The sequence below is a fragment of the Mastigoproctus giganteus genome, chromosome 3, assembly GCF_048544385.1.
Source record: "Mastigoproctus giganteus isolate SK-2022 chromosome 3, ASM4854438v1, whole genome shotgun sequence".
NCBI lineage: Eukaryota > Metazoa > Arthropoda > Arachnida > Uropygi > Thelyphonidae > Mastigoproctus > Mastigoproctus giganteus.
In genome coordinates, this window is record NC_143577.1 from 3,436,639 (window position 1) to 3,463,029 (window position 26,391).

Below are 26,391 nucleotides of genomic sequence, written 5' to 3' on the forward strand. Positions count from 1 at the left end.
TAGCAACTTACCCTTAATACCATTCTGCTCCAATTTGTACAGTAGTCTTCCATGCGCAACAGTGTCAAAAGCTTTCCTGAAATCCAAGTATATGATATCAAAATTATTTTTTGCATCCAGTTCCTTTGTGACCACATCATAATAACCAATCAAATTTGTCAGACAAGACTTTCCCTTAACAAACCCATGCTGTGTTTGAATTATTGCTGCAGTCTTGTCTAGATGATCCTGCAATGCATCTTTAACCAGCGACTCCATTATTTTACCCGGAACAGAAGTTAAACTGACTGGTCTGTAATTACTCGTGTCACCCTTCGATCCACCTTTGTGAATTGGGGACACATTTGCACATCTCCAGTCCGTGGGAACCTCCCCTGAGTCCAAGGATGCTCTCATAATTATGGCTAAGGGTTTGCTTAGTTGCTTTGCCGCCTCCTTTAAAATAACTGGATAGATCCCATCCACCCCAGGTGCCTTTCTTATGTTTAACTTCAACAATTTCTCCTCCACTTTGCTCTCAGTTATTACAAAATCATTAAGCACACTGCTACAATTTGATAACCTTCTTCCATTTTCAAATTGTAATAATTCCTCACGTGTGAATGTAGATGCAAAATACTCATTCAGTTTGTTTGCTATCTGAGCAGGATCATCAACAGTCGAACCATCGATGTCAAGTGGACCAATCATATTCATCCCCTTCCTTTTAGAGTTTATATAAGTAAAGAAATCCTTGCTGTTTTTCTTAGCATCTTTTGCCAAAGATTTCTCGTAATCCGCCTTCGCCTGCCGAACCTCCTTTGTGACCTGATTACAGACTAGCTTATATCTGCCACAGGCTTCTGCGTCACCTGATAATTTATATGCATCCCATGCATTTTTCTTCTCTGTCAAGAGTCTCATTAGTTCATTTGATAACCATTTAGGCCTAAACCTTGAACGATATTTCTTAATCGGTATATAAAGTCTAGTAGCTTCCACGATTAATTCTTTGAATGCTTCCCACTTAGAATTTACTGTTTGTAACATCGTCAGTTGATCCCACTGTACAGAATTTAAAAACTGTCTGAGACCACTGTACTCCCCTTTACGGAAGCAAAAACCCTTTCCTTTACCCCTGACCTTTCCTTTACCCTTTTCCTTTACCTCTTGTATGTAAACAGCACTGCTGGTGCCCTTATGCTTAAGGCAGTACAGTAGCAGGGAGAAGGTAGCCACAATCTTATCAACCAGTCTTGAGTGAATTTCCAAGCAGAATTGAGTTGCAGTGGAATAATTTGGCAGTTTTTGATTTTAATGAGTCTATGAAACCTAAATGAACAAATGTAAGAACATTAAATATTGAGTTACAAAAGAACACTGAGAGCTGAAATATGTTTAGCTCTGTGTTCTTCTGTCACTCGATATTTAATGTTGATGGGCCACTTTTTCTTTAGATGGGTCCAGAATTCCATTTTGCCTTGGACCCCATGAAGGTATAATGCACCACTGAGCACCATCAAAAAAGTACCTCCAACTATCTTTTTTCATGAAGACATTTTGTAATTTTTTTTAAAGCTACACCTGTTGATTTTTCTATATTTAAAATAGTAATCTCTTCTACTTTTCCTTTGCTGTCCACATCTGATTATAATTGATTGCTGCTCCATTCCATGTACTATCTATTTGCACCTAAAAATATCAGCCTTTTTACTTCTGCAATAGTTCATTATTTCCTTACAAATAATTAGCATTATTTTATTAATAGTATTTACTCTGTCAATTTAGGGCTAAAAATAATAAAGATTACAGTGGAAGAGTTAAAACAAGTAATGTGAAACTATAAACCACAGTTTTGAATTACTTTTTTTTTTTTTTTTTTTTGTAGTTTTATATTACTCGTTTTTACTCTTCTATTCAATAAACAACTAGTTGAAATATTTTGTTTCACATAGTAATGCGAGAATATGAAACCTGATATTCTCTCAAGATGGTCACTACTCTGCAGGAAGCAAAATGCGTGAATCTAAAATTCATGCAAAAAGTGTAAAAACTTGTAGTGGGTCACTTGTCACGTGGACCACCACCAGTTTTTGCACAAAGTACTTGCATTTAATTTCTCTAAAAACTGTAGAGATCACTTCAGAGATCATTTCAGTAATTTTTTTTTTTTAATTTAGGAAGATAAAAAAAAATTTCAGATTATTCACTAATTAACAATTTACATGGGGTCATTATTTGCAAAGGTCACCTGCCAAGTGACCTACCACTACCAGCTTAAATGGGATGAAATTATATGCTGATGTCCTTACTCTTTTTTGGGACATATGCAAGGAGACAAACTTAAATTGGAAAAGGACAGTTACACAATAGTCATGAGAATTTACTTTCCAGCCAGAGAGTAATTGATTATTGGTATAAATTTCCAATTGTTGTTGAATTAGATAGTTTGAATAAATTTAAAGGGCTTGACAAATTATTAAAAGGGATAATGCAAATGATGTCTATAAGCTTATACAGGTATTTATAAGCTTACTTTCCTTGCATTATTTTGACACTACTTGATACAAATTTGAGCTATTTTCCTAAAGCACTAATTAGTATTAGTAGAGGCATGTGATGCAAGAAAGCAAGCTTATACAGTGTCAGCCAAAAAAAAAAAAAAAAAACCACATTTCACCCATCCATTAGTTCTTCCTTAAATAGTTGAGTTAATTGAAAAAAATACTGTCTTGTATGTAAGTGCAAGACAGTCTTTTATTTATTTTTTTTCCCCTTGTTATTTAAACTGTCAACTTTTACAATGACAGATGGAAGTTTTTGTTCCAGCAATCGACCAGCCTCTGGCTAAAGGCAAATTTCTGCACATGCATTCTACAACTGTCTTTCCTCAATTTGAATTTATGTCCCCTCAGGCTATTAATCTGAGCAAGAGGAAGAAACGTGGTTAAAAATGAACATTGTCTTAATAGTAATTTGAGTAATATTTTTATTGGCAGTTCTCATAAAGTAAGTTAACATAATTAAATTTATAAATTACCTTATAGGAAATGAAAGCTATGTTATATGCTGCAGTGGAAAGATCTCCATCTTCAGAAGGTATTTGGCTCTTTTTTTTTAGTAAAATGCTATTATATGTAAAGTCCATCTTGCTCATTAATTTTGATTGAATGCAGATAAACAGGCAGTTCAAGCACATTATGTTTAAATGAGTTATTAATACGAGATAAGGTGAATTTGATGACTCATTTAAACATAATGCTCGAATTGTCCACTTATCTAAATTTAATGTGCATTGAATATAAGTTCTTTTATGTGTTTTTTTGCATTTTAAATTGTGTTTTTTTACCAATCATCAAATTTGCTGCATGTTTTAAATTTTCAAAATTTTCAACACCTATAATTTTAAAAATGGCTTTCAGATCTTTTTTTGTTTAAAGAGTTTCGATGGTTTGCAAAGATTTAAAGAGAGATACTTGTCCATCAAAGATGGTTCCTCACTCTTCAACTTCAAAAATCAGTTTATTTGTGATATGATCAAGGCTGATCAACATTAAGCTATGTGTAAACTATAGTGAAATCTGTATTTCTTATGGGACATGTCAATCAATTTTAATGCAAGATTTGGAGATGCTGCTAATATATCCTGAAGTTTTTGCTTTGCATTCTTACCATTTAATTACAGAGTTGTCAATTTTCACATATCAGGATCTTTGTTTTCTTCTATCATTACTGGTGATGAATCATGGTGTATATCTTTATAACAAAGGCCTTATATATATATCTCCCCTATGGGCTTGGCAAATCTAGGATCCTGAGCTGGATATCATCATCATTCTTCTCTTACTTGGTGATTCCTTCTACTTCTGACTCTCTCTCTCTCTCTCTCTCTCTCTCTCTCTCTCTCTCTCTCTCTCTCTCTCTCTCTCTCTCTCTCTCTCTCTCAGGGTAACTCAGGAATTTTTTTTTTTTTTTTTTGGCTGGTGCAGTATAAGCCTTAGGCTTCCTTGCACTATATGGCTAATTATATATATATATATATATATATATATATAATTAGAAACGCCCCTTTTTTCACCCATACACTTGCTTCAAATGTTTGTTCTAGTTCTGCCTTGAATCTGTTTAAACTATCAACTTTTACAATGACAGATGGAAGTTTGTTCCAGCAATAAACCGCCTGCTTGCTAAAGGCAAACTTCTGTACATCTATCTTACAACTGTCTTTCCTCACTTTGAATTTATGCCCTCTAGGTGATTATTCTGAGCAAGAGAAAGAATCCCATCAGCATTACCCCCAGGTCCTTTTCATTCTCTACCACTGTCAATTTAGTACCACAGAGTTGATACATTGCTCTGGGTTGCTGTTTCCCATATGTAAAGTACTACATATGGGAAACTGCAACCCCAGAGCAACATATAAACTCGGTGGTACTACACTGACAGTGGTAGAGAATGAAAAGAACCTGGGGGTAATTGTGCAGGCAGATATGGAGTTCTCTGAGCAGTGCAGACGGGCTGTAAGAGCAGCTCATGTTGTCTTGTCAGTGATATAGAGGAATTTTTCTAGCAGGGATAAGGAGGTGATTATTCCCTTGTATAAGGAAATGGTCAGGCCACACTTTGAGTACTGTATACAGGTCTGGAGGTCTCATTTCAAGAAGGATGTAGAGCTGCTGGAACGAGTACAGAGAAGGGCAACAAAATTAGTGAATGGAACAAAGGGTTGCTGTTATGAAGAAAGGCTTAAGTTTTGCAAATTACAGTGTCTGGAGACTAGGCACCGGCGAGGTGATCTGATCTGATAGAGGTGTACAAAGCCTTGAATGGTTTGCGCATGCATCAATGCTGATGGGATTCTTCCTCTTGCTCAGAATAATCACCTGAGAGGGCATAAATTCAAATTGAGGAAAGACAGATGTAGGATAGATGTGCAGAAATTTGCCTTTAGCCAGCGGATAGTTGGTTGGTGGAACAGACTTCCATCCCTTGTTGTGGAAGTTGATAGCCTAAATAAATTTAAGGCTTAGCGGACAGGTGTTTTGAACGAATTGAAGGTGTGAAGTGGAAGGGTTTTTTTTTTTTTTTTTTTGCTGATGCTGCATAAGCTTGCTTTCTTGCCTCATATGCCTCTACTAATGCTAAAAGCATTAAGCATGCTCAAACCATTCAAGGCTTTATACACCTCAGTCAGATCACTTCGCAGGTGCCTAGTCTCCACACACTGTAATTTGCCAAACTTAAGCCTTTCTTCATAAGAACAACCCTTTGTTCCATTCACTAATCTTGTTGCCCTTCTCTATGCTCATTCCAACAGCTATACAACCTTAAAATGAGGCCTCTAGACCTGTATTCAAGGTGTGACCTGACCATTGCCTTATACAAAGGTATAATCACCTTATCCTGCTAGAAACATTCCAGTATATCATTGACAAGACACCATGAGCTACTCTTGCAGAATGTCTGCACTGTTCAGAAAACTTCATATCTGCCTGCACAATTACCCCCAAGTCCTTATCATTCTCTACCACTGTCAGTGTAGTACTACACAGTTGATATGTTACTCTGGGGTTATTGCTTCCCATATGCAGTACTTTGTCAATGTTAAACGTCAGTTGCCACCTCTCAGCTCAGCTGCTCAACTTTTTTAGATCCTGTTGCAGCAGCAGCATACTGTCATTAGCGTCATTAATAACCCTGCCGACCTTTGTATCATCTGCAAACTTGGACATTAAGCCTGATATACCATCATCAGTATCATTAATAAATACAGAAAACAACAATGGACCGAACACTGAACCATGGGGGACTCCACTAATGACATTAGTCCATGAATAGTCCATTGATTACCACTCTGTCTTCTCCCACTGAACCATCCCTTTATCCATAGCAGCAGTTTGCCTCCAGTGCCACACTGCTCCAATTTGTGCAGCAGTTTTCCAACAGTATCAAAAGTCTTTCTAAGGTCCAAATATATGATATCAAACTTATTCTTTGCATCCAGTTCCTTTGTGACTACATTGTAATATCCAATAAAATTGGTTAGACAAGTCTTTCCCTTAACAAACCCATGCTGTGTCCAATGATCTGGCCAAGCTATAACTAAAGTCTAGTCTATATGATCCTGCAATGCTTCTTTAATGAGTGTCTCCATTTATTTCCCTGGAACAGAAAAACTAACAGGTCTGTAATTACCTGTCTCCCTTTGATCCTCCTTTGTGGATTGGGGTCACATTTACACATCTCCAGTCCATGGGTACCTCCCCTGAGTCTAAGTAAGCTCTCATAATTATGGCTAAGAATTTGCTTATTTCCTTTGCTACCTCCTTTTATATAACTGGATAGGTTCCATCCACCTCAGGTGCTTTTCTTATGTTTATCTTCATCAATTTCTCTTCCACTTTACTCTCAGTTATTACATGATTATCTAGCTTACTGCCAGAGTTTAATACAACTTTGGCATTCCCCTCCCTGAATAACTCATGTGTGAATGTAGATGCAGAATATTCATTTAGTTTGTTAGCTACCTGAGCAGGATTGTCAATAGTTGAACCATTGATATCAAGTGTACCAATCTGATTCATCCCCTTCCTTCTAGAGTTTACAAAATAAAACTCTGCTGTTTTTCTTTGCATCCTTTGCCAAAGATTTCTTGTAATCTGCCTTTGCCTGCCTAACCTCCTTTGTGGAGGTTAGGCAGGCAAAGGCAAAGGCTTTGTGGAGGTTAGGCAGGCAATAGACCAGCTTATATCTATCATAGCCTTCTGTGTCACCTATTAATTTATGTATCCTATGCATTTTTCTTCTCTGCTACATGTCTAATTAGTTCATGTGACATTCATTTAGGCCTAAATCTTTAACAATATTTCGTAGTTGGTATGAAAAACCAAGTAACCTCCAAGATTAATTCTTTGAATGCTTCCCATTTTGAATTTGATGTTGGTCAGACACACATCAGTTTGTCCCACCGTATAGAATTTAAATAGTCTCAGACCACCGAAGTCACCTTTATGAAAGCAAAGCCCTTCTCTTTACCCCTGATGGTAGTTACCTCTTTGAGTAAATCTCACTTCAACACACTGTGATAGCAGTAGTTAAAGGCAAAGAAAAGGGTTATAATTTAACCCTTTTCTTTGCATTTTCTGAGCTATTATTTATAGCTCAGACGCAGCATGGTTTTTATAGCTCAGACGCAGCATGGTTTTGTTAAGGGCAGGTCTTGCCTGACCAATTTGATTGGGTACTATGATGTAGTCACAAAAGAACTGGATGCAGGGAATATCTTTGATATTATATATTTGGTTCTTAGAAAGGCTTTTGATACTGTTGCACATGGAAGACTGCTGCACAAATTGGAGCAGTGTGGCATTGGAGGCAAATTGCTGCTATAGATAAGGGGATGGTTTAGTGGCAGAAGACAGAGTGGTAATCAATGGACACTGCTCAGCGTGGACTAATGTTATTAGGGGAGTTCCTCAGGGTTCAGTGTTGGATCCGTTGTTGTTTTCGGTGTTTATGAATGATATTGATGATGGGATATCAAGTTTCATCTCCAAGTTTGCAGATGATACAAAGGTTGGCAGGGTTGTTAAGGACACCATTGACGCTATGCTGCTGCAACAGGATCTGGAAAGGTTGAACAGATGGGCTGAGAGGTGGCAAATGAAGTTTAACATTGACAAATGTAAAGTACTACATATGGGAAACAGTAACCCCAGAGCAACGTATCAACTCTGCGGTACTACACTGACAGTGGTGGAGAATGAAAAGGACCTGGGGTAATTGTCCAGGCAGATATGAAGTTCTCTGAGCAGTGCAGACGAGCTGCAAGAGTAGCTCATGGTGTCTTGTCAATGATATACAGGAATTTTTCTAGCAGGGATAAGGAGGTGATTATTCCCTTGTATAAGGCAATGGTTAGGCCACATCTTGAGTACTGTATACAGGTCTGGAGGCCTCATTTCAAGCAGGATGTAGAGCTGCTGGAACAGGTACAGAGAAGGGCAACAAGATTAGTGAATGGAACAAAGGGTTGCTCTTACGAAGAAAGGCTTAAGTTTTGCAAATTACAGAGTCTGGAGACTAGGCACCGGCGAGGTGATCTGATAGAGGTGTATAAGGCTTTGAATGGTTTGAGCATGCATCAGTGCTGATGGGATTCTTCATCTTGCTCAGAATAATCACCTGAGAGGGCATAAATTCAAATTGAGGAAGGACAGATGTCGGATAGATGTGCGGAAATTTGCCCTTGGCCAGCGGGTGGTTGGTTGGTGGAACCGACTTCCATCACTTGTTGTTGAAGTTGATAGCCTAAACAAATTTAAGGCTCAACTGGACAGGTATTTCGAGCGAACGGAGGGGTGAAATGGGAGTGGTGTGTTTTTTTTTTTTTTTTTGGCTGATGCTGAATAAGCTTGCTTTCTTGCGTCATATGCCTCTACTAATGCTAATGCTAATTTCAGAAAAGGAAATTACAATAGCTTAAGGTGTTACGTGACTTCTATTAACTGGGTAGATATCTCAGAATTAATTTACTATATAAATTAAACCTTCAATTGTATTCAGAGTGAATACAATTGAATTATGGTATGCCTTTAAAACATTAATCACAGAAGCCTTTAATGCATGTATATGGTTTAACCCTTGAATTAACAATGGGGCGAAGAGTTGTCTGTTAATGCTGAAAGCCCATTAAATCGAATGTAAACTGGAGGAGAACAATTTTTTTTTATTGTTCTTAATGTAAAAAAAAAAAAAAAAGCTTTAATACAATATACAGTACTGTACAATATTAAATTATAATAAAGAATATGTAATATTCACTCACCTTTTTTGACAGTGTAGTTGAAAAGTATTTTGCTGTGACCTTAGTGGTAGCAGTACAGTAGTTATTTAGTATCTAAAGGTGAAGGGGAATCCTCAACTTCAGATTCTTCTGAAATGTTCACAAATGGAGGCACTGTGTCATCTGTTTACTTGTAGACAGTTGAGATGTACAAGCAGTTGGAGGTGAAGTGGGAGTCGGTGAAGTTCGCTTAAAGAAAGGGTCCAGCTTCAGTTGTTTGCCACTCTGATGTTGTTTCTTAATAATTATCACGCTGAAAATGTTCATAGTAAGGGACAATTTCAGGGTCAGAAGATGTCCCTATGTAGCGGATGGTGATGTTCATGTGATTTCTGATTTCAGACATAATGGTGTAATTTGCTCTTCCTCAATGTCTTCTTCCCCTGCTTTGACATTGAACCTCATCCACAATTTCTTCTTCAGTGAGGACTTGGTACCCTGGATCACCTTTATCATCTTTAAGCCATTTCAGAACATCATCTTCAGTTGTTTCTCGATTACCAGCATTTACAAGGGTGCGCCGAAAGTCATTTGCCTCGAATCCTTCAAAATCCAAATCCAGTTCAAAATTGTACAACAACTTCTTCCAACCATTTGCCAAAGTCATAGTCTTCATCTCCTTCCAAGCAGCTGCAAAGTTAAAGAGTGCAGGCTTAATGTTGTAGGCTCGTAGATTCTGAAGTGTCCTGGCTCCTCTTGTGTTCTTCTTCATCCTCCAACACAACCATTACTTCTTCCAAAAAGTTCTTATTCAGCCTCTTGCAGACTGCAATTATTCCCTGGTCCATTGGCTGAATAACTGAAGTTGTGTTAGGAGGCAAAAAAAGACATTTAATTCTGCCATCCTAACTAACTTCTCAGCACCAGGATGAGCAGGGGTGTTGTCAAGAAGCAACAATGCCTTTACATTATTTTGGGAAATTTTCAGAATATCTGTCTGGAAGCATCTCACATCAGGGACAAAGTGGTTGAAGAACCAGTCAGAAAAAATCTGAAGTAAACCACTCATTCTTTGAGCTGGTGTAAATAACAGACAACTGGATTCATAATGTCTTTAAGAGTGCATGGTTTCTTTGATTATCAAAACAGTAATGGAAATAGGTAATTATTTTTAATTAATAATAACACTGAGGTTTTATATAACCTAAAAAAATATTGTCGCGATTAATATGTACATTACTGTATTATTTGTTTGGTCCGTTAAATCAAAAATCTGTTATATCAGGGTCCGTTAAATTGAGGGTTTACTGTACTATTTTAAAAAAAAAAAAAAAAAACTCCATGAGGAGGAATTTGAAGTTGGATGAATAATGAAGTTGCCATATTACTTGAGCAGAAAAAGCTGGCATGGAAAAGTTACTTCAATAAAAAAGTACTGAAGCCTATAGCAGCTATAAATTGATCTGTAATAGTGCCACAGAAAAGGTGAGGCTGACAAAGAGTGGGATAAGGAATTCTTCACATATGTGAAGGAAAGGACAAATCAGATCAGACCCTCATGTAATGGACTTGGAATAGTATTAGATACCCCAGCTGATGTTGCAGATGAACTCAACAGTTATTTGCATCGATATTTACAGAAGAAAAACCTTTTATGTCAATGAGGAATTGAGGCGCCTCCGTAGCCAGGTGGGAAGGAGCAGCAGTGTGTAGCACACGCTTCTTGATTAGACCGGGGTTCGAGCCCCTCACCACCAAATATGGAGGATGCGGAAAAGTCAGAGAATGACCACCGCATATCCCGGAGCAATATGGCCTTAGTTGCTAATGCTCCTAAAAACCAAATAACAATAACAATGAGGAATTATGGGAGTGAAGTTGAAAAACATGTAATTAATGATATTGAAATTTCACATGATTATTTAATGAAAACTTTTGAGCCTGCAGGCGAGTAAGGCTCCTGGGGTTGATTGAATATATCCTATAATTTAAGGGGAGGTGACAAGTAAAGTACATTGAACCATTAAGACTAATTATGAGAGCACCTTTGGATAGTTCTATTGGTTTGGAAAAGTGCCAGTGTATCACCAGTACATAAAGGTGGTTCTAAGAGTAATGGGAAGTTACCTGACTGTCCAGTCCAACTTCAGTAGTAGGGAAAATCAATGAGGCAATGATTAAGGATGGAATTCAGGATCATTTCGATAGAAATGAATTCTGAAAGATGCACAGCATAGTTTTCTAAAGGGAAAATCACATTCAACAAATCTGTTTAGCTATTTTGTGATAAATGGTTATTCCTCACATTGAGTTTATGTACGAAGTGGGGTTTCCCAAGGATCAGTATTGGGACTACTGTTCTTGATTTTCTTAAATGACATTGATGAAGGAATAGAAGGTATTATGTTTAAATTTGCAGATGATGTAAAGATCACTAAAGTAGTTAATGATTTCTGCCAAGAAGAGCTTCTTCAGAGTGGCCTAGATAGACTTCAGAGATGGTCAGAAAAGTGGCAGCTATGCGTAAAGCATAGCTTACAGCAGTGGCCTCAAACTCAAATTGCATGCGGGCTGAATGCACGATCTGAAAGCAGCTGACGGGCTGAAATTCATTTTTTAAACAAAATGAGAGTGAATATAAGCACCGTATTTACAACAAATACATAACTGAAATGCATTTGCAGGCCGTGTAAAATTGCTTCGGGGGACCGGATGTGGCTGCAGGCTGCGTTTGAGACCACTGGCTTACAGCATCAGCAAAATGCTAGGTCTTACACCTAGGGAATAGTAATCCCAAAATAATTTCTACATTTGGTAGAGTTGAACTAAAGTCATTAGTGGAAGAAATGGACTTAGGAGTTATGATACAGTCAGACATGAAGTTCTCTGAGCATTGTAAACAGGTGGCAGGGAAGGCCCATGGTGCCCTTTTGATGATCTATCTATGGAACATTTGCTAGTAGAGATAAGGACATCATAATCCCATTTATAATAAGGCTATTGTTAGACCACACTTGGAATACTGTGATCAAGTATCAAGACCACACCTAAAAAAAGACAAAGCTTCTTGAAAGAGTCCAAAGACTGACTTGCCTGGTGAGATCAGCAGAAAAGCATCTTTTTGAGGAAAGACTTTGAATATGGGGGTTGCACAGCTTGGAAATTAGGCACCTTAGAGGATACTTAATTGAGGTGTTTAAAGAACTGAGCAGCAAAAGTAATATGAATGAAGAAATTTTTCATGGTTATAAATGATTCTAGAACTAGGGGCATAAAAATCCAAGTTACAGGTGGTGGGGAGAAGTTTAGACTGGATCGCAGGAAGTTTTATTTTAACCAGCGAGTTGTAAATTATTGGATTGAGTTACCTACATGGGTGGTTGAGACTGACAGTTTGGGTAAATTCAAAGATCAGCTGGATAGTTACCTATGGGAGGAAGGAAATTAATTTGCTGTGTATTTACTTTAATTTTATTATTATTAGTTTTTTTTTTGTATTTTTTTTTTTGCTAGTGCAGCATAAGCCTTAGGCTTCCTTCCACCACGTGTCCATTATTAATACTAAATTCTTTCAAAACTGTTTCTTTCCAGTGGGTACAGTTGTCTTTGATTACAACTCCACTTTTACTCGAAATAACTTTTTCGAGTTAGCCATGGTGCTTTTTAAATTTGTCCAGCCACGTGAATGCCCCTGATACCGGCATTTTTTTTGTCTTTTAGCTTTGCCCACTTAAAAATGGCTTCATCTGTATCTTCTTACAGACATAATTTTGCATGCTTCCAACTGGGTCCCTTTTCCTCAAACACTTTGAGAATCGAAATATGGTTTTCCAGAATGGTTGCTATACTACTGGTAGGAATACCAAATTTTAAAGTAATTTTTTTTTTTTTTTTTAGTGCTGATCTACACTATTAAGTGCTTCTACATTTTCCACTATATGCAAGAATTTAATCTTAGACATTGTAAGGTTACTTGCACAGCAGCTAAAGCAAAACTGATTTACCGATCACTTTACCTACCAGGCAAACAGACAAATGAAAATTTAGTGCAAGTGTCGATGACTCATTTCTGCAAAACAAATTTCTGGGATAAAGGAAAATCACTTTCTTCTAATTCTCTAATAGGGTGCTTACTGAAGAAAACTGGTTGACTAAAGCCAATGTTAGCTTTGGGAATATGCCTTAATCTTTGACAATGGCTGCAGGTACATAGATAGCAGTTGACTAGTATGAATTCTCAGTAGAATAGAGGTGGTTGTGTAGGCTTTACTAGCAACACTAAATTGGGGAATGTTTTAGCTCTTAATTTGTGCTCTTAAGAATTAATTGCTTTAGCTCTTAAGACTAATCCTTTGATTTAATTTGTGCTTTCTAGCTTTACTGCCTAAAGGCCAGAGGTGCGAATCATGCATACCCAGGTCTAGAAATCATCAGTTTATATGGAAACAATTTTCAATGTAATGATCAAGGGGAAATCAAAAAATCACTAAATAGAAAACTTCGCTATATATATATGTTCGTTAAAGAGAGGTCTGACTTTGTGTGTTTATTATTATTTATTTATTTCTTTTTTACTTTAGGAGGCATTGTTCTTGTGAATTTGTCCCACATGATCAGACAGCAATAGTACAAAACAGTTCTTCAGTGATTGTACAATACTATTCAGAGAAAATAGGACTGGAAAAGTCTGCTTCAGAGAATTGTTGCTTGCATCACGATAGTTCTGCCTGCAACCACTCAAAAGTAGTTGACACTACTTTTGAGAAGTCTCAATTATATGACCACGAAAAAAGAAAATGCTTTTTATGAAAGTAATTATGAAACTATAAATTTGCCTGAAGCTTCATACAAAATAAATTTTTATTATGTCATACTAGATATAACAATATTACAAATGAAGAGATTTGAACAACTGAAAGTTCATAATAATAGTTAATTTTTTATTAGACCTTTATTCGTTTCCATCTCTAAATAAAGAAACCAAAATTAAACATTGTATGGACTTACAAACTAATTTGTCAGATTCATATTTAAAAGAAATTAACATAAATGCTATTGACTTGTATGAAGAAATATAGAAAATTGGTCAATTTTTATACAGCCAAATATGGAAGCATATTGATGTGTTACTGTGTGTGTGTGTGTGTGTGTGTGTGTGTGTGTGTGTGTGTGTGTGTGTGTGTGTATATATGTACTGTATATATATATATATATATATATATATATATATATATATTTTTTTTTTTTTTTTTTAACTATCTTGTTATGTTTCCTAATGTTTCTATTCCAATATGAATATTTCTCATCCTACCTGTCATCACTGCACATGGAAAGCATGCTTTTCCAAATTAAAAATGGTAAAGAACTATTTAATATCAACCATGACGCAAGAAAGGTTAACAAATTTTGAGTCTCATTAGTATTGAAAAAGATTATTTCCAGTTTCAGTATTTCTGAAATTGTCAACGATTTTTCAATAAGAAAATCGAGAAGAATAAACATTATTTGGTTATTTACTGTGATGTAAATAAACAAATAATTATTGCATTCTTCTTCATTATGATTTAATGTATAAACATAATAGTTTTGCATGTATAACTTTTACTTAATTATTTTCTAATTAATTTTTAATTTATTAGTTGTGATTATGTAAATTTTGTTGTCAATTATAATTGTATTACTTTTGTTATTAATTATCATTATATGAATAAAAGTACAACAAAATATATAAATATTTTTGAGGGGAATTGCAATTTGTACCTGGGCACCACATTCCCTAAGAATGCCCCTGTTTAACTCTATTAGGAGACTCCATTCTCAGGAAAATTTGTGTATTCATTATTTGAGTCATTGATTTCCAGGGTGCATCTTGTATACATTAAATGATGGATCTAACAGCCATATTTCATTTGTCTTGTTATTCAATTTCCTTGCATGTTTATTTCCTCTAAAACTTCTTTTAGATATTAGTTTGTTGCTTATTGATTTGCTTAAAAGGTTGTCATTTGGTGTACTCCTTGGCAATACGTTATACATTTATTACAGCTCAAGAATTTGCATTTTCTATAAAAACCCTGCCATCTGGAAAGTGATGGCATTTGTAAATTTTTTAACAACCAATAGATGCTAAACATTTAATTTTTCTTTTTAAAAAAGAACTGGGGAGATCACATTTCTTTTTGCACAGAGAAATAGTGAGCTAGTAAATCAGAATGTCTTTATAATGGGGGATTTTAACTTTCCAGATATTGACTGGAACTTGTGGGTTGGTCACTTGCACACTAGTAAGACTTTTGTGGATTTATTGGATAATTGTTTTCTGCAGCAGCAGCATGTTCGAGAGCCAACCAGAGAGGGTAATACTCTTGATATAGTTATCAACAGTGATCACTTGTGTATTAAGAATTTGCAGATAAAGGAACCACTAGGTGGCAGTGATCACAGGGTACTGATGCGGGATTTACTTAAAGATATAGTTACCATCAGGGGTAAAGGAAAGGGTTTTTGCTTCCATAAAGGTGACTACAGTGATCTGACAGGTTTTTAAATTCTGTACAGTGGGACCAACTGATGTAACCAACAGCAAATTCTAAGTGGGAAGCATTCAAGGAATTAATTGTGGAAGCTACTAAACGTTTCATACCTATTAAGAAATATTGTTCAAGGTTTAGGCCTAAATGGTTGTCAAATGAACTGAGACTCGTGGCAGAGAAGAAAAATGCATGGGAGGCATATAAATTATCAGACTACACAGAAACTTATGGCAGATATAAGCTAGTCTGTAATCAAGTCACAAAGGAGATTAGTCAAGTGAAGGCATATTACGAGAAATTTTTTTTACATAGGATGCTAAGAAAAACAGCAAGGATTTCTTTACTTATATAAACTTTAAAAGGAAGGGGATGAATCAGATTGGTCCACTCGATATCGATGGTTCGACTGTTGATGATCCTGCTCACATAGATGGTTATCAAATTGTAGCAGGGTGCTTAATGATTTTGTAATAACTGAGAGCAAAGTGGAGGAGAAATTGAAGTTAAACATAAAGGCACCTGGGGTGGATGGGATCTATCCAGTTATATTAAAGGAGGTGGCAAAGGAACTAAGCAAATCCTTAGCCATAATTATGAGACCATCCTGGGACTCAGGGGAGGTCCCCACGAACTGGAGATGTGCAAATGTATCTCCAATTCACAAAAGGGTATCGAAAGGTGACACGAGTAATTACAGAACAGTTAGTTTAATTTCTGTTCCTAGTAAAATAATGGAGTTACTGGTTAAAGATGCATTGCAGGATCATCTAGACAAGACTGCAGCAATAATTCAGACACAGCATGGATTTGTTGTCTGACAAATTTGATTGGGTATTATGATGTGGTTACAAAGGAACTGGATGCAAAAAATAATTTTGATATCATATACTTGGATTTCGGGAAAGCTTTTGACACTGTTGCACATGGAAGAATACTGTACAAATTGGAGCAGAATTTGTACAGTATTGAGCATATTAAGGGTAAGTTGCTATAATGGATAAATGGATGGTTGAGTGGGAGAAGACAGAGGGTGGTAATCAATGGGTGCTGCGCTTCGTGGACTAATGTTATTAGTGGATTCCCACAGGGTTCGGTGTTTGGTCCACTGTTGTTTTGTATTTTTATCAATGATATTGATGAAGGTATATCAGGCTTAGTGTTGAAGTTTGCAGATGATACAAAGGTTGGCATGGTTAATGACAGTAATGGCAGTGTGCTACTGCAACAGGATCTAGAAAATTTGGGAAGATGGGCTGAGAAGTGGCAACTGAAATTTAACATTGACAAATGCAAAGTACTGCATATGGGTATAAGTAACCCCCAGAGGAATGTACCAATTGTGTGGTACTACATTAGGGTGGTAGAAAATGAAAAAGACCTGGGAGTAATTGTGCAGTCGGATATGAAATTTTCTGAACAATGCAGACAGGCTGCAAGAGCAGGTCATGGGGGTTTGTCAATGATAAACAAGAATTTTGCTGGCAGGGAAAAGGTGATTGTCCCTCTGTATAAGGCAATGGTCAGGCCACACCTTGAGTACTGTGTACAGGTCTGGAGGCCTCATTTTAGGAAGGATATAGATTTGCTTGAGTGTGTACAGAGAAGGACAACAATATTGGTGAGGGGAATGAAGGGATCCTCTTACCAAGAGGTTTAATTTCTGCAAATTGCAGCAGCTGGAGACTAGGCACCTGTGAGGTGATCTGATTGAGGTGTATAAGGCCTTGAATGGGTTGAGCACACTGAATTCTGATGGGATTCTTCCACTTGTTCAGATTAAGAACCTAAGGGGGCATAAATTCAAACTGAGGAAAGACAGCTGTAGAATAGATGTGCGAAAATTGCCTTTTAGCCAACGGGTGGTTAATTGCTGGAACAAACTTTCATCATTTGTGTGGAAGTTGATAGGTTAAATAAATTCTAGGAGGAACTAGACAAACATTTAGAGGGAATGGTGTAATTTTTTTTTAATTTTTTTTATTTTGTTTTTTGGCCGATGCTACATAAGCTTATACCTTGCTTTCTTGCATCACATACCACGATTACTACTTTTATTATTACATCTAGTCAAAGGAATACCTGAATGTGTGAACTCAGAAAAGGACCTTATTTTGATCACTGATTGCTATCAGATCAAATAACAGTGTCATATCTCCCTATGTTGAGAGTGAGTATGAATTAATGAAGACTCACCTAAAGTCATGAAATGTGCTATGACCATTGTCTTTTATAGATTTCCTTATTTAATCTGTGGAAGACAGATATGTCATGAAATATGATATGGTCATATCGTATTCATGAGTTTTTAGTTTGTTTATTTCTCTCTGTCTGAGTTATATAGTGACACCCATTGATTTATTAAGGTTCTATCTCATGAAATACAGCTTTAAGAAATAAAAGAAAAAAGTAATACACAATAATAAATTCAATGCTGGGAAAGAAAGAAATAATAAATGAAATGAATGGATATCTGAGTGCCTGACATATGATTTCGGCTATTTGCTATTAAAGTTCAGTATCAGTGATGTTCAGCAGCATTGTATAGCTGCTACAGCCATTATTCCACAAAATAAGGTAAAAAGTGTAAGTAAAATAAGGGAAATAATATAACTGTGGCAGATTCAGATAATTTTAATTTAACAACAAAACACCAAATAACACACAAAAACATGGCACTTTTCAATGGAAGAGTGTGCTTTTTTTTATATTCCATTTTGAAGTGCTATCTACTTTAACTATCTACTTTAAACTTTATGGCTATTAAAAATTTAATCTTTTACAAAGATATGATGATAGAATAAAACTGTTATTAGGTAGCTTACCAAGAACTGTTATAATCAGAAATCAAATCTAGAAAAAAATGTATATTAAGTTACCACCAATTTATTCTTTTAGTAGTTTTACAGTTTTTTTTTTTTTTTTTTCCCCAATTGTAGTGGTAGAGCTGAGTATCATTACCAGGTACTTTGCCAGCTTTGATGAAGAATTTTTCCACCACTGTGAGAAGGAGCTGGAAAAAATCAATACTTTCTTTTCAGGTTTGTTTATTAATCCTTCAAACTACAAACCTTTATTGTATTTGTACCTATTATTTTAATGTACACTTATTTTCTTTGCATTAGAAACACTCCCTTGTGCAGAAATGAACTGGTCTGTGATACTGCTGAAGGCTCAATGTTATTATTATTATCATCTGTTTATTTCAGTAAAGGAAACCACCCCAGGACGGCAAAGTGCCAGGAGAGTGCTAAGTACATATCAGGGTAAGAGATATTACGTGCAGTGGGTTACGTATACTGAACACGTAGTCTCGTCCCGAAATATTATATACAAATTTTATGTTTAATATATACAGTATTTACCCATTAATGATTCTGTACATACATTATATAAATCATATATTTATAATTCACTAATAATTCCATATATAACTTACATATTTACATAACTGTTAGAGTAGGTATATTTTTCCAGTCAACAGCTTACCAAATTATTATTGTTCTTAAAGCAGAAAGTTTCACTTTTACTCACAATTCTTTGGTACTTTGCAGCCAATTCATATTTCAGTAAGTCTGTACGAATTCTGGAAGATCTCTTTCCGGTATGTTGCATTCTCACACAGTTTTTCAGCATTTATATGTAGTGAGTTAAATATTTTTGCTGCATTTGATGGGAAGAATCTTTGCAGGCTACTAAGATTGTTCAGAACTGGACGCAGTGGATTATTTACTTCTCTGCAATGTCTAGCAGTGGCACGTGGTTTGACTGGAATATTATCCAGGACTGGACCATCTACTCTGCTTGTGAGCATTTGTGCGAGAGTGTGTATGTTCCTGTTAATTGTCCGCTGCATCCAGGGTGTGATGTTAAGGTTTGAGCAGAGAATGGCCCTTGAGATAGTAAAAGGGTGGCCAGCAACTCTGTTAAGCCATCGCAGGAACCAGTACTTGATCCCAAGGATGGACTTGTAATGTAAATCTGGAGCTGAAGACCAGATTTGAGAGGCATACATTGCAATTGGCAGGACACACATTAAAATGTACTTGGTTGCTAGCTGAGGATCCCTAATTCCTACTAGTTCCTGTCTAGTAGCCCATAAAGCAGCAAATATTTTTGTCTTCATATGCACGACGTGTTGAGCAAAGGGGAGTCTGTCATCCCACTTAAGACCCAGGTCCAGGTGAGAGTGCACTTTTTCCACACTAGACTTGTTCACAGAGATTGAGATGTCATTTTTATTCTGCTTGTAAGTTATGGTCATTTGGGCAGACTTCTGTGCGTTAATACAGAGCCCGATGCAATCCAGGTAGCTCTCAAATTCTCGGATTGTGCTATTTGCCATCTGACAAATACCTTCTGCTGATTCATAATCTTTGGAAGTGATGATGAATTTTACATCGTCAGCATATGTTATAAAATTGTAGAACCGTGCAAGAAACGGCTACAGGGTGGCCGCGAAGCTGAAAGAACTCCCCCCTGTGGCATCCTCGCGAGATGGTAAAGCATGATTGTAGCTTTTGGTGCTTAACAGTAAGTTTTCTGTGTTCTAGCAGGCTGCTTATTATAGTTAACAAATTTCCTCTTACATTAAAATAATTCCCTAAAATCGCAATTAGCGCTGGAATTGAGACATTGTCGTAGGTTGCGGAGATATCCAAAAAAATATCAATTTGTTTTTTCTCATTTAGTGCTTTCTGCACGCGAAAAAGGGTTTACCAGTAAGTTTGTTATTGTTGATCTCCCCGAAATGACTGAGTGCAAATGTGGTGGTCTATGGCTGAAGCAGTGTTGATTGATGGGGAAGCAGTGCTTTTTCGAATACCTTCTGTAGGGTGCAATTAATAGAAATTGGTCTGTAATCCTTAGCCAATTTTGGGTTTTTAATTTTTGGTATTGGAGTTACAATGTAATTTTTCCAAGCTTGTGGGAAAGCTCCTGACCTGATGATTTCCTGATAGATGTGCAGTAATAGATCTATTATAAATGGGCTACTTATTTTAAGGATGAACATTGGAAATTTGTCTGGTCCAACAGTGGCATTATTGGGCGGATCATTGATTGCTTTCATTACGCTCTCTCTTTGGTGATTTGTATTTCACTCAATGGAGGTCTTGTTGGTTCTTCTCTTGTCGAATAGTTTTGCTTGTTTAAATCTTTCAGGAGGTCCAAAATTTTGTTACTATCATCAGTGTTCTCAATTTGAATCAGTCCAGGCAGGTTACCAAAAGTGTTATTAGCCCATTCCTTGAAAATGCATTCGGTCATATTCTCTGTGCTATTTCTATTGCTAGTAATTCTTTTTGCTTGTTTTAGTTTGTTATGAACAATACTGCAGTGTGCCTGTCATTTTGCTTTGATGAAATGTGCTCTTTCCTTCTTATAATGAACGTGATTGGCAGGATGACCTGTTATTTGCCATTTTCTATACAGTTTTTGCTTCCTGAGGAAATTTGCTTTCAGTTGTGGGTTGAACCATTCTTTTGTGTTCTCAGATATTTTGATTTCTTTTGCTGCTCCTTCCAATGCTGTTTGGTATAGTTTTTTAGTGATCATTTCTAAAGCTTCCTCTACTGGTTTTTCTTGCAGGCCATTCCAGTTGTAACTAGTCAGATGACTGAGAATGACTTCTGCCTTAATATACTTCACGGAGAAAAGATACTTACTTTGCTTTTTCCAGTTCGTGTGCTTACCCTGCATGTATTTATGTATCTTCAGTGTTGCTTCTATTTCAATGGGATTGTGGTCAGACTTTAATTTTATGAAGTTTTGCATTAGCCTTATGTCTAAGGATCTATGGTACAACAGGTCAAGTTGCTGCATTCCCCTTGTCATTGGTGTCGGAAGCTGCATTAAGTGCAATGCACCCAATGTAGCATCCAGCTCTTTCTTGGCCTCCCTGTGTTTCGGAAGAGGCAAATTAAAATCTCCCGCTATTATTGTGTCGACTGATGGCTTTAGATTTGCAGCAAGCCACACAGAGTTCATTTCTCGTCTCCTTTGTGTGCTCAGGTGGGAGGTATATGATGCATAACTGTATTTTCACGTGCTCTTTTGAAAAGGTAACGCAAATCCTTCAAAATTATTTGAATTGGTTGTTTATTCTCGTATAGGCCGGTATTTATTTTCATAGCAAATTATAACTCCCCCCTCCTCGTCCATCTGTTCTTCCGGTTCCCACACATTTGTAGTTTGCTGCTGCAGTTAGTCGGCCCTGAGTGCCAAGCGAGTGACTATAGTGATTTCTAAGCGATTTTGAAAGTGATTTACTTAAAAGAGCGGTTGATTATAGAATAGTGTTATTTTTCTGAAGTTATTTAATTTTGCACTTCTGAAGTAAAGAAGTTAGCTCACTTTACAGAAAGGCAAGACACCTTTCTTTTTGTATATAGGAATAACTTATTAACACACTAACAACTAATCTCTTTATCGCTTGGTCCTGGTGGCACCGCTCCTGCCTCCACGTGGCGGGGCTGGAAGTCTGGGAGAAGAAATCCACTCTCCCAGGGCTAAAAGGAGCAGTAATGGAAAACACAAAACAGTCCAGCTGCGGATCTACTGATCCAGATCTAGATAGGCATGATCTAGATCATGACTTAAACCCATCGCATGCCAAGAGACAAAAAACAGAAGGGACAGATTATTCTGCTCCTCTCTTTTTAATATTGCATTCCTCCACAGACCAAACACTGAGTAAGTTATCTCCATTTTTGATTCAGAAATGTCTCAAATGTGTGGCTGGCCCTCCAAAAATGGTTCGTTGATTAAGATCTGGAGATTTATTAGTGGAGATGAATGAACATAGACATGCAGAGAGACTCCTGAAAATTTCTACCTTTGGTGGAATTCCCACAAAGGTTACCCCACATACCACCTTGAACTCCTCTAAAGGGGTAATATCAGAATGGGATCTCCTAAATGTATCGGAAGATGAACTTGTCCAGGAATTAAACAACCAAAATGTAATCCACGTCAAAAGAATTTTGATCAAAAGAGATGGAGAGCTTGTTCCTACTCGGACAGTTATACTGACTTTTAAAACACCAATTCTCCGCACAACTATAAAAGCTGGATACCTCAGATGTCATGTTCGACCATACATTCCCAATCCAGTATGGTGCTTCAAGTGCCAAAAATTTGGTCATTCACAAACTGTATGCAGAGGTGTAGTCACTTGTGCTGCTTGTGGTTCTAAAGAACACACACATACCGATTGTAACAAGGAAACTCAAGTGTCCTAATTGCCATGGAAATCCTTCTACCTTCTCTAAGGACTGCGATCAATGGAAACGAGAGAAGAATATTCAGAAATATAAAATAGAGCATAAGGTGTCATAACAAGAGGCAAAAAAACAATTTACAACTCCTGTTAAATCATCTACGTATGCGTCAATTACTCAACGACTACGCTCAGTATCAACTCAAACTGACTGCTCAGTCCCTCCAAATATCTCTATATCTGGTTGGGCTAAATCAGTACTTTTCATCAAAGGAACACTCTCCCTCCAAATATGTAACTCAAGAAGTAAATACACCAGTAACAGTACCTCCAGATAAGAATCCCAAACAGCAACAGAAAGAACAAATCAAGAGCTCTGAAAGAAGTGATAAATACAAACTCAGATCTGATACCATGGACATCGATGAAAAAGCAGGCGAAGAAGATACAATTCTTGAAATTCATCCAGAAGATGACATCGACACAGGCAGACCAGTTTTCTCAAAGAAGGAAAAGGAGAAAATAGACAGGCGTAAGCAGACTACTTCACGGATGTTAGCAGACACCAGTTAAGACCAAACAATGAGTACAGTTATTCAGTGGAATTTCCATGGCCTCTGTGCTAACGTAGATGACTTTTACGATCTATTAAGTAAATATAAGCCTGTTGCAGTATGCATTCAAGAAACCAATCTCACGAATACAGTATCTATGACAATTAAGCATTATACTATATATAGAAAAGATAGAAGTTCCTCTAATTCAGCTCATGGAGGAGTAGCAGTCATAGTGAACTCTGTAGTTCCCTGTAGACATATCCCCATGCAAACATCTTTAGAGGTGGTTGCAGTTCGTGTCACCATTGGTATAACAGTAACATTAGTTTCGTTGTATCTATTGCCAAACCATGCATACAGCTTTAATGATTTAGATGAGATAGTAAAGCAGATACCTGTTCCCTTTTGTATTATGGGTGACTGGAATGGTCATCATCCCCTATGGGGTTCCCAACATCTTGACTCTAGAGGACAGATAATAGAAAAATTTTTAGATAAACATAATCTAACTATTCTAAACACTGGTGATCACACATACATACACTCTCCATCTGGTTCAAGTTCAGCTATTGATCTTTCAATATGCTCCCCCAACAATATTTCCTATCATAGACTGGACTGTTACTGATAACCCTTGTGGTAGCGATCACTTTCCTATCATCTGTACTTTCAGCTCAAGTTCTCCTCCCCAGAGAGAAATTAGGACAACCTGGAAATTTGAAAAGGCTAACTGGACTAAATACCAGGAAATAGCTCGAATAGATACTGCCGTCATAACAACCCTCACAATTGATTCTGCAGTCAGGTATACTACACGAAAAATAATGAAAGCATCGGAGGCTGCTATTCCAAAATCTTCATCCAAAATCCGGCTTCATCCAAAAATGTGGTGGAATGAAGCATGTAACAATGCTAAAAAAGAAAGGAATAAGTACTGGAATCTGTTTCGAAAATATCCAACCACAGCCAACTTCCTACAGTTTAAGAGAGCCAGCTAAAACTCGTCATATAAGACGAGAGAGTAAAAAAGAAGCATGGGCACATTTCGCTTTCACCATAAACAGATCCACAGATACTTCTAAAATATGGAAAAAAATCAAACGAATTAATGGCAAATACTGACAAACAACTTCTCCTATTCTACTTGTAAGAGGGAAGGAAATTTCTGAACCTCTAGAGATTGCCAATATCTTAGGTAATTCATTTGAAACACTTTCAGCTGTTGCCACATATGAACCAGCATTTAAATTGGTAAAATCCCAGACAGAAAAATACAAACTAAAATTTAATACTTCCGTCCCATATTCGTATAACCTACCTCTGACCATGATTGAATTGCGCAGTGCACTTTCCCGATTAAAGAATAGTGCTCCAGGCCCCGATGGAATATTTTACACCATGATCTGTCATTTAAGTGAGGATTCATTAACTGCCCTATTACAACTGTATAACAGAATTTTTCTAGAGGAGTATTACCCTGCTAGCTGGTGCCATTCTTATGTGCTGGCTTTCCCGAAACCAGGAAAAGACCACACAGATCCCAGAAACTACTGCCCTATTTCTCTAACCGGTTGTCTGGGAAAAAAATTAGAAAAAATAGTTAACGCTAGATTGACATGGTTTCTAGAAACGGAAAACATTCTAAGTCCAAACCAGCATGGCTTCCGGAGAAGATCTACACTTGATTTCATTATCAAAGCAGAAACAAATATCTGGAACGCTTTGCTCAGAAACGAGCACCTAGTCATGATATGCGTTGACATAGAGAAAGCCTTCGATACAACTTGCCGATATGGGATTCTTCAGGACTTACATAAATGTGGACTTCGGGGTCATCTGCCGATATTCATTAAAAACTTTCTAGGCAATAGATCATTTCAAGTCCGATTCCATTCATCATTGTCTCGAGCATATGTACAAGAAGAAGGAGCTCCCCAAGGTTCAGTGTTGAGCGCCACACTCTTTGCCATTAGGATTGATAACCAAGTGTATACCTAATACAGTTGACGCATACCTATATGCTGATGATCTTGCCCTCTCATGTCACTCTCAAAATATGCGACTAATTGAAAGACAACTAAAGGTACCATTAACAAAACTCTCTTGGGCCAAAAACAACGGATATCGACTTTCTAAACCAAAAACAACTGCCGTACACTTCTGTTGCAAACGTTCTTTACATCCTGATCCAGACCTACAGTATCGTATTACTTTCCAGCCTAGTATTAGATTCCTTGGTGTAATTTTTGATAAAAAATTAAACTTCCTGGAGCATATAAAACATATCCGTACAAGTTGTCTTAGAAAACTAAATCTTCTGAGAGTAATTTCCTCCATGTAATGGGGTGCAGATCGCTACGTGTTGCTACAGCTATATCAATCGCTGATTAGATCCAGGTTAGACTATGGGTCTCCTGCATGTGACTCGGCCAGACCGAGTGCACAGCCGACCGGGCTAGCCGAGTGGGTAAAGTACCTGCCCGGCAACCCAAAGGTTGCGGGTTCGATTCCCGCCTCCGGCTTGGATCAAAGTACTGCAAAAACCTTGGGAGGTGCAATATGGCCACAGAAGCCGATGCGCCAACAACTACCAAATCAAAAAAAAAAAAAAAAAAACAGAGTGCACTTAAATGGCTCGATCCTGTACATCATAGTGCCCTAAGAGTTGCACTGGGGGCTTTTCATACTTCACCAATCTTAAGTCTATATACCGAAGCCTATGAGCCACCGCTACATCTTCGACGACAAGTTCTGTTACTAAATTACGCAGCCAAAATCAGCAGTCTTCCACATCATCCCATATGGCAATATCTCTTTATGCCCAAATGGAGTAAACTTTATGAAAGTAAACTCCGGCTCAATAAACCATCTGGAATTAGGCTTCAAACTCTTATCACAAGCTGGGATCTCAATTTCACTAACGTACTTCAGGATACTAGCATGGAAACCCAGCCACGGCAAATGCCCCCTATACATATTGATAGACACTTTCAGCAATGGGGAAAGAATAACCTTCCAGATTCTAACATTAGGCAAATTCATATGACCCACTCCTCTGAGTTTAGCACTTCCATTCAAATATATACAGATGGATCCAAAATTGGTAGTAAAGTTGGTACTGCTGTAGTATTACCAAATGTCACCATCTCCAGACTGCTTCCGTCTGAATGCAGTACTTATACCCCAGAATTATACGGTATTGTTCTAGCCCTAGAGAATATCAAACAAGACTCGTATACCAAATCCATCATATATACGGACTCGTTAAGTGCTGTTAATGCTCTACAGTGTAAATTCTTCCCTAGTCATCCGCTGGTACAA

At 37.2% G+C, this 26,391-nt stretch overlaps 1 protein-coding gene across 1 annotated transcript in view; it reads left to right on the forward strand.

Moving 5' to 3' along the window:
* The window catches only part of LOC150087618 (solute carrier family 53 member 1-like), a 252,879-nt gene that overhangs the window by 29,892 nt on the left and 196,596 nt on the right, over positions 1 to 26,391 (forward strand). The window contains exons 2-3 of the mRNA XM_090369888.1: positions 3,027 to 3,078; positions 18,234 to 18,335. Coding sequence (XP_090226014.1) covers positions 3,027 to 3,078; positions 18,234 to 18,335 — 154 coding nt within the window. The remainder of the gene's footprint in view (positions 1 to 3,026; positions 3,079 to 18,233; positions 18,336 to 26,391) is intronic.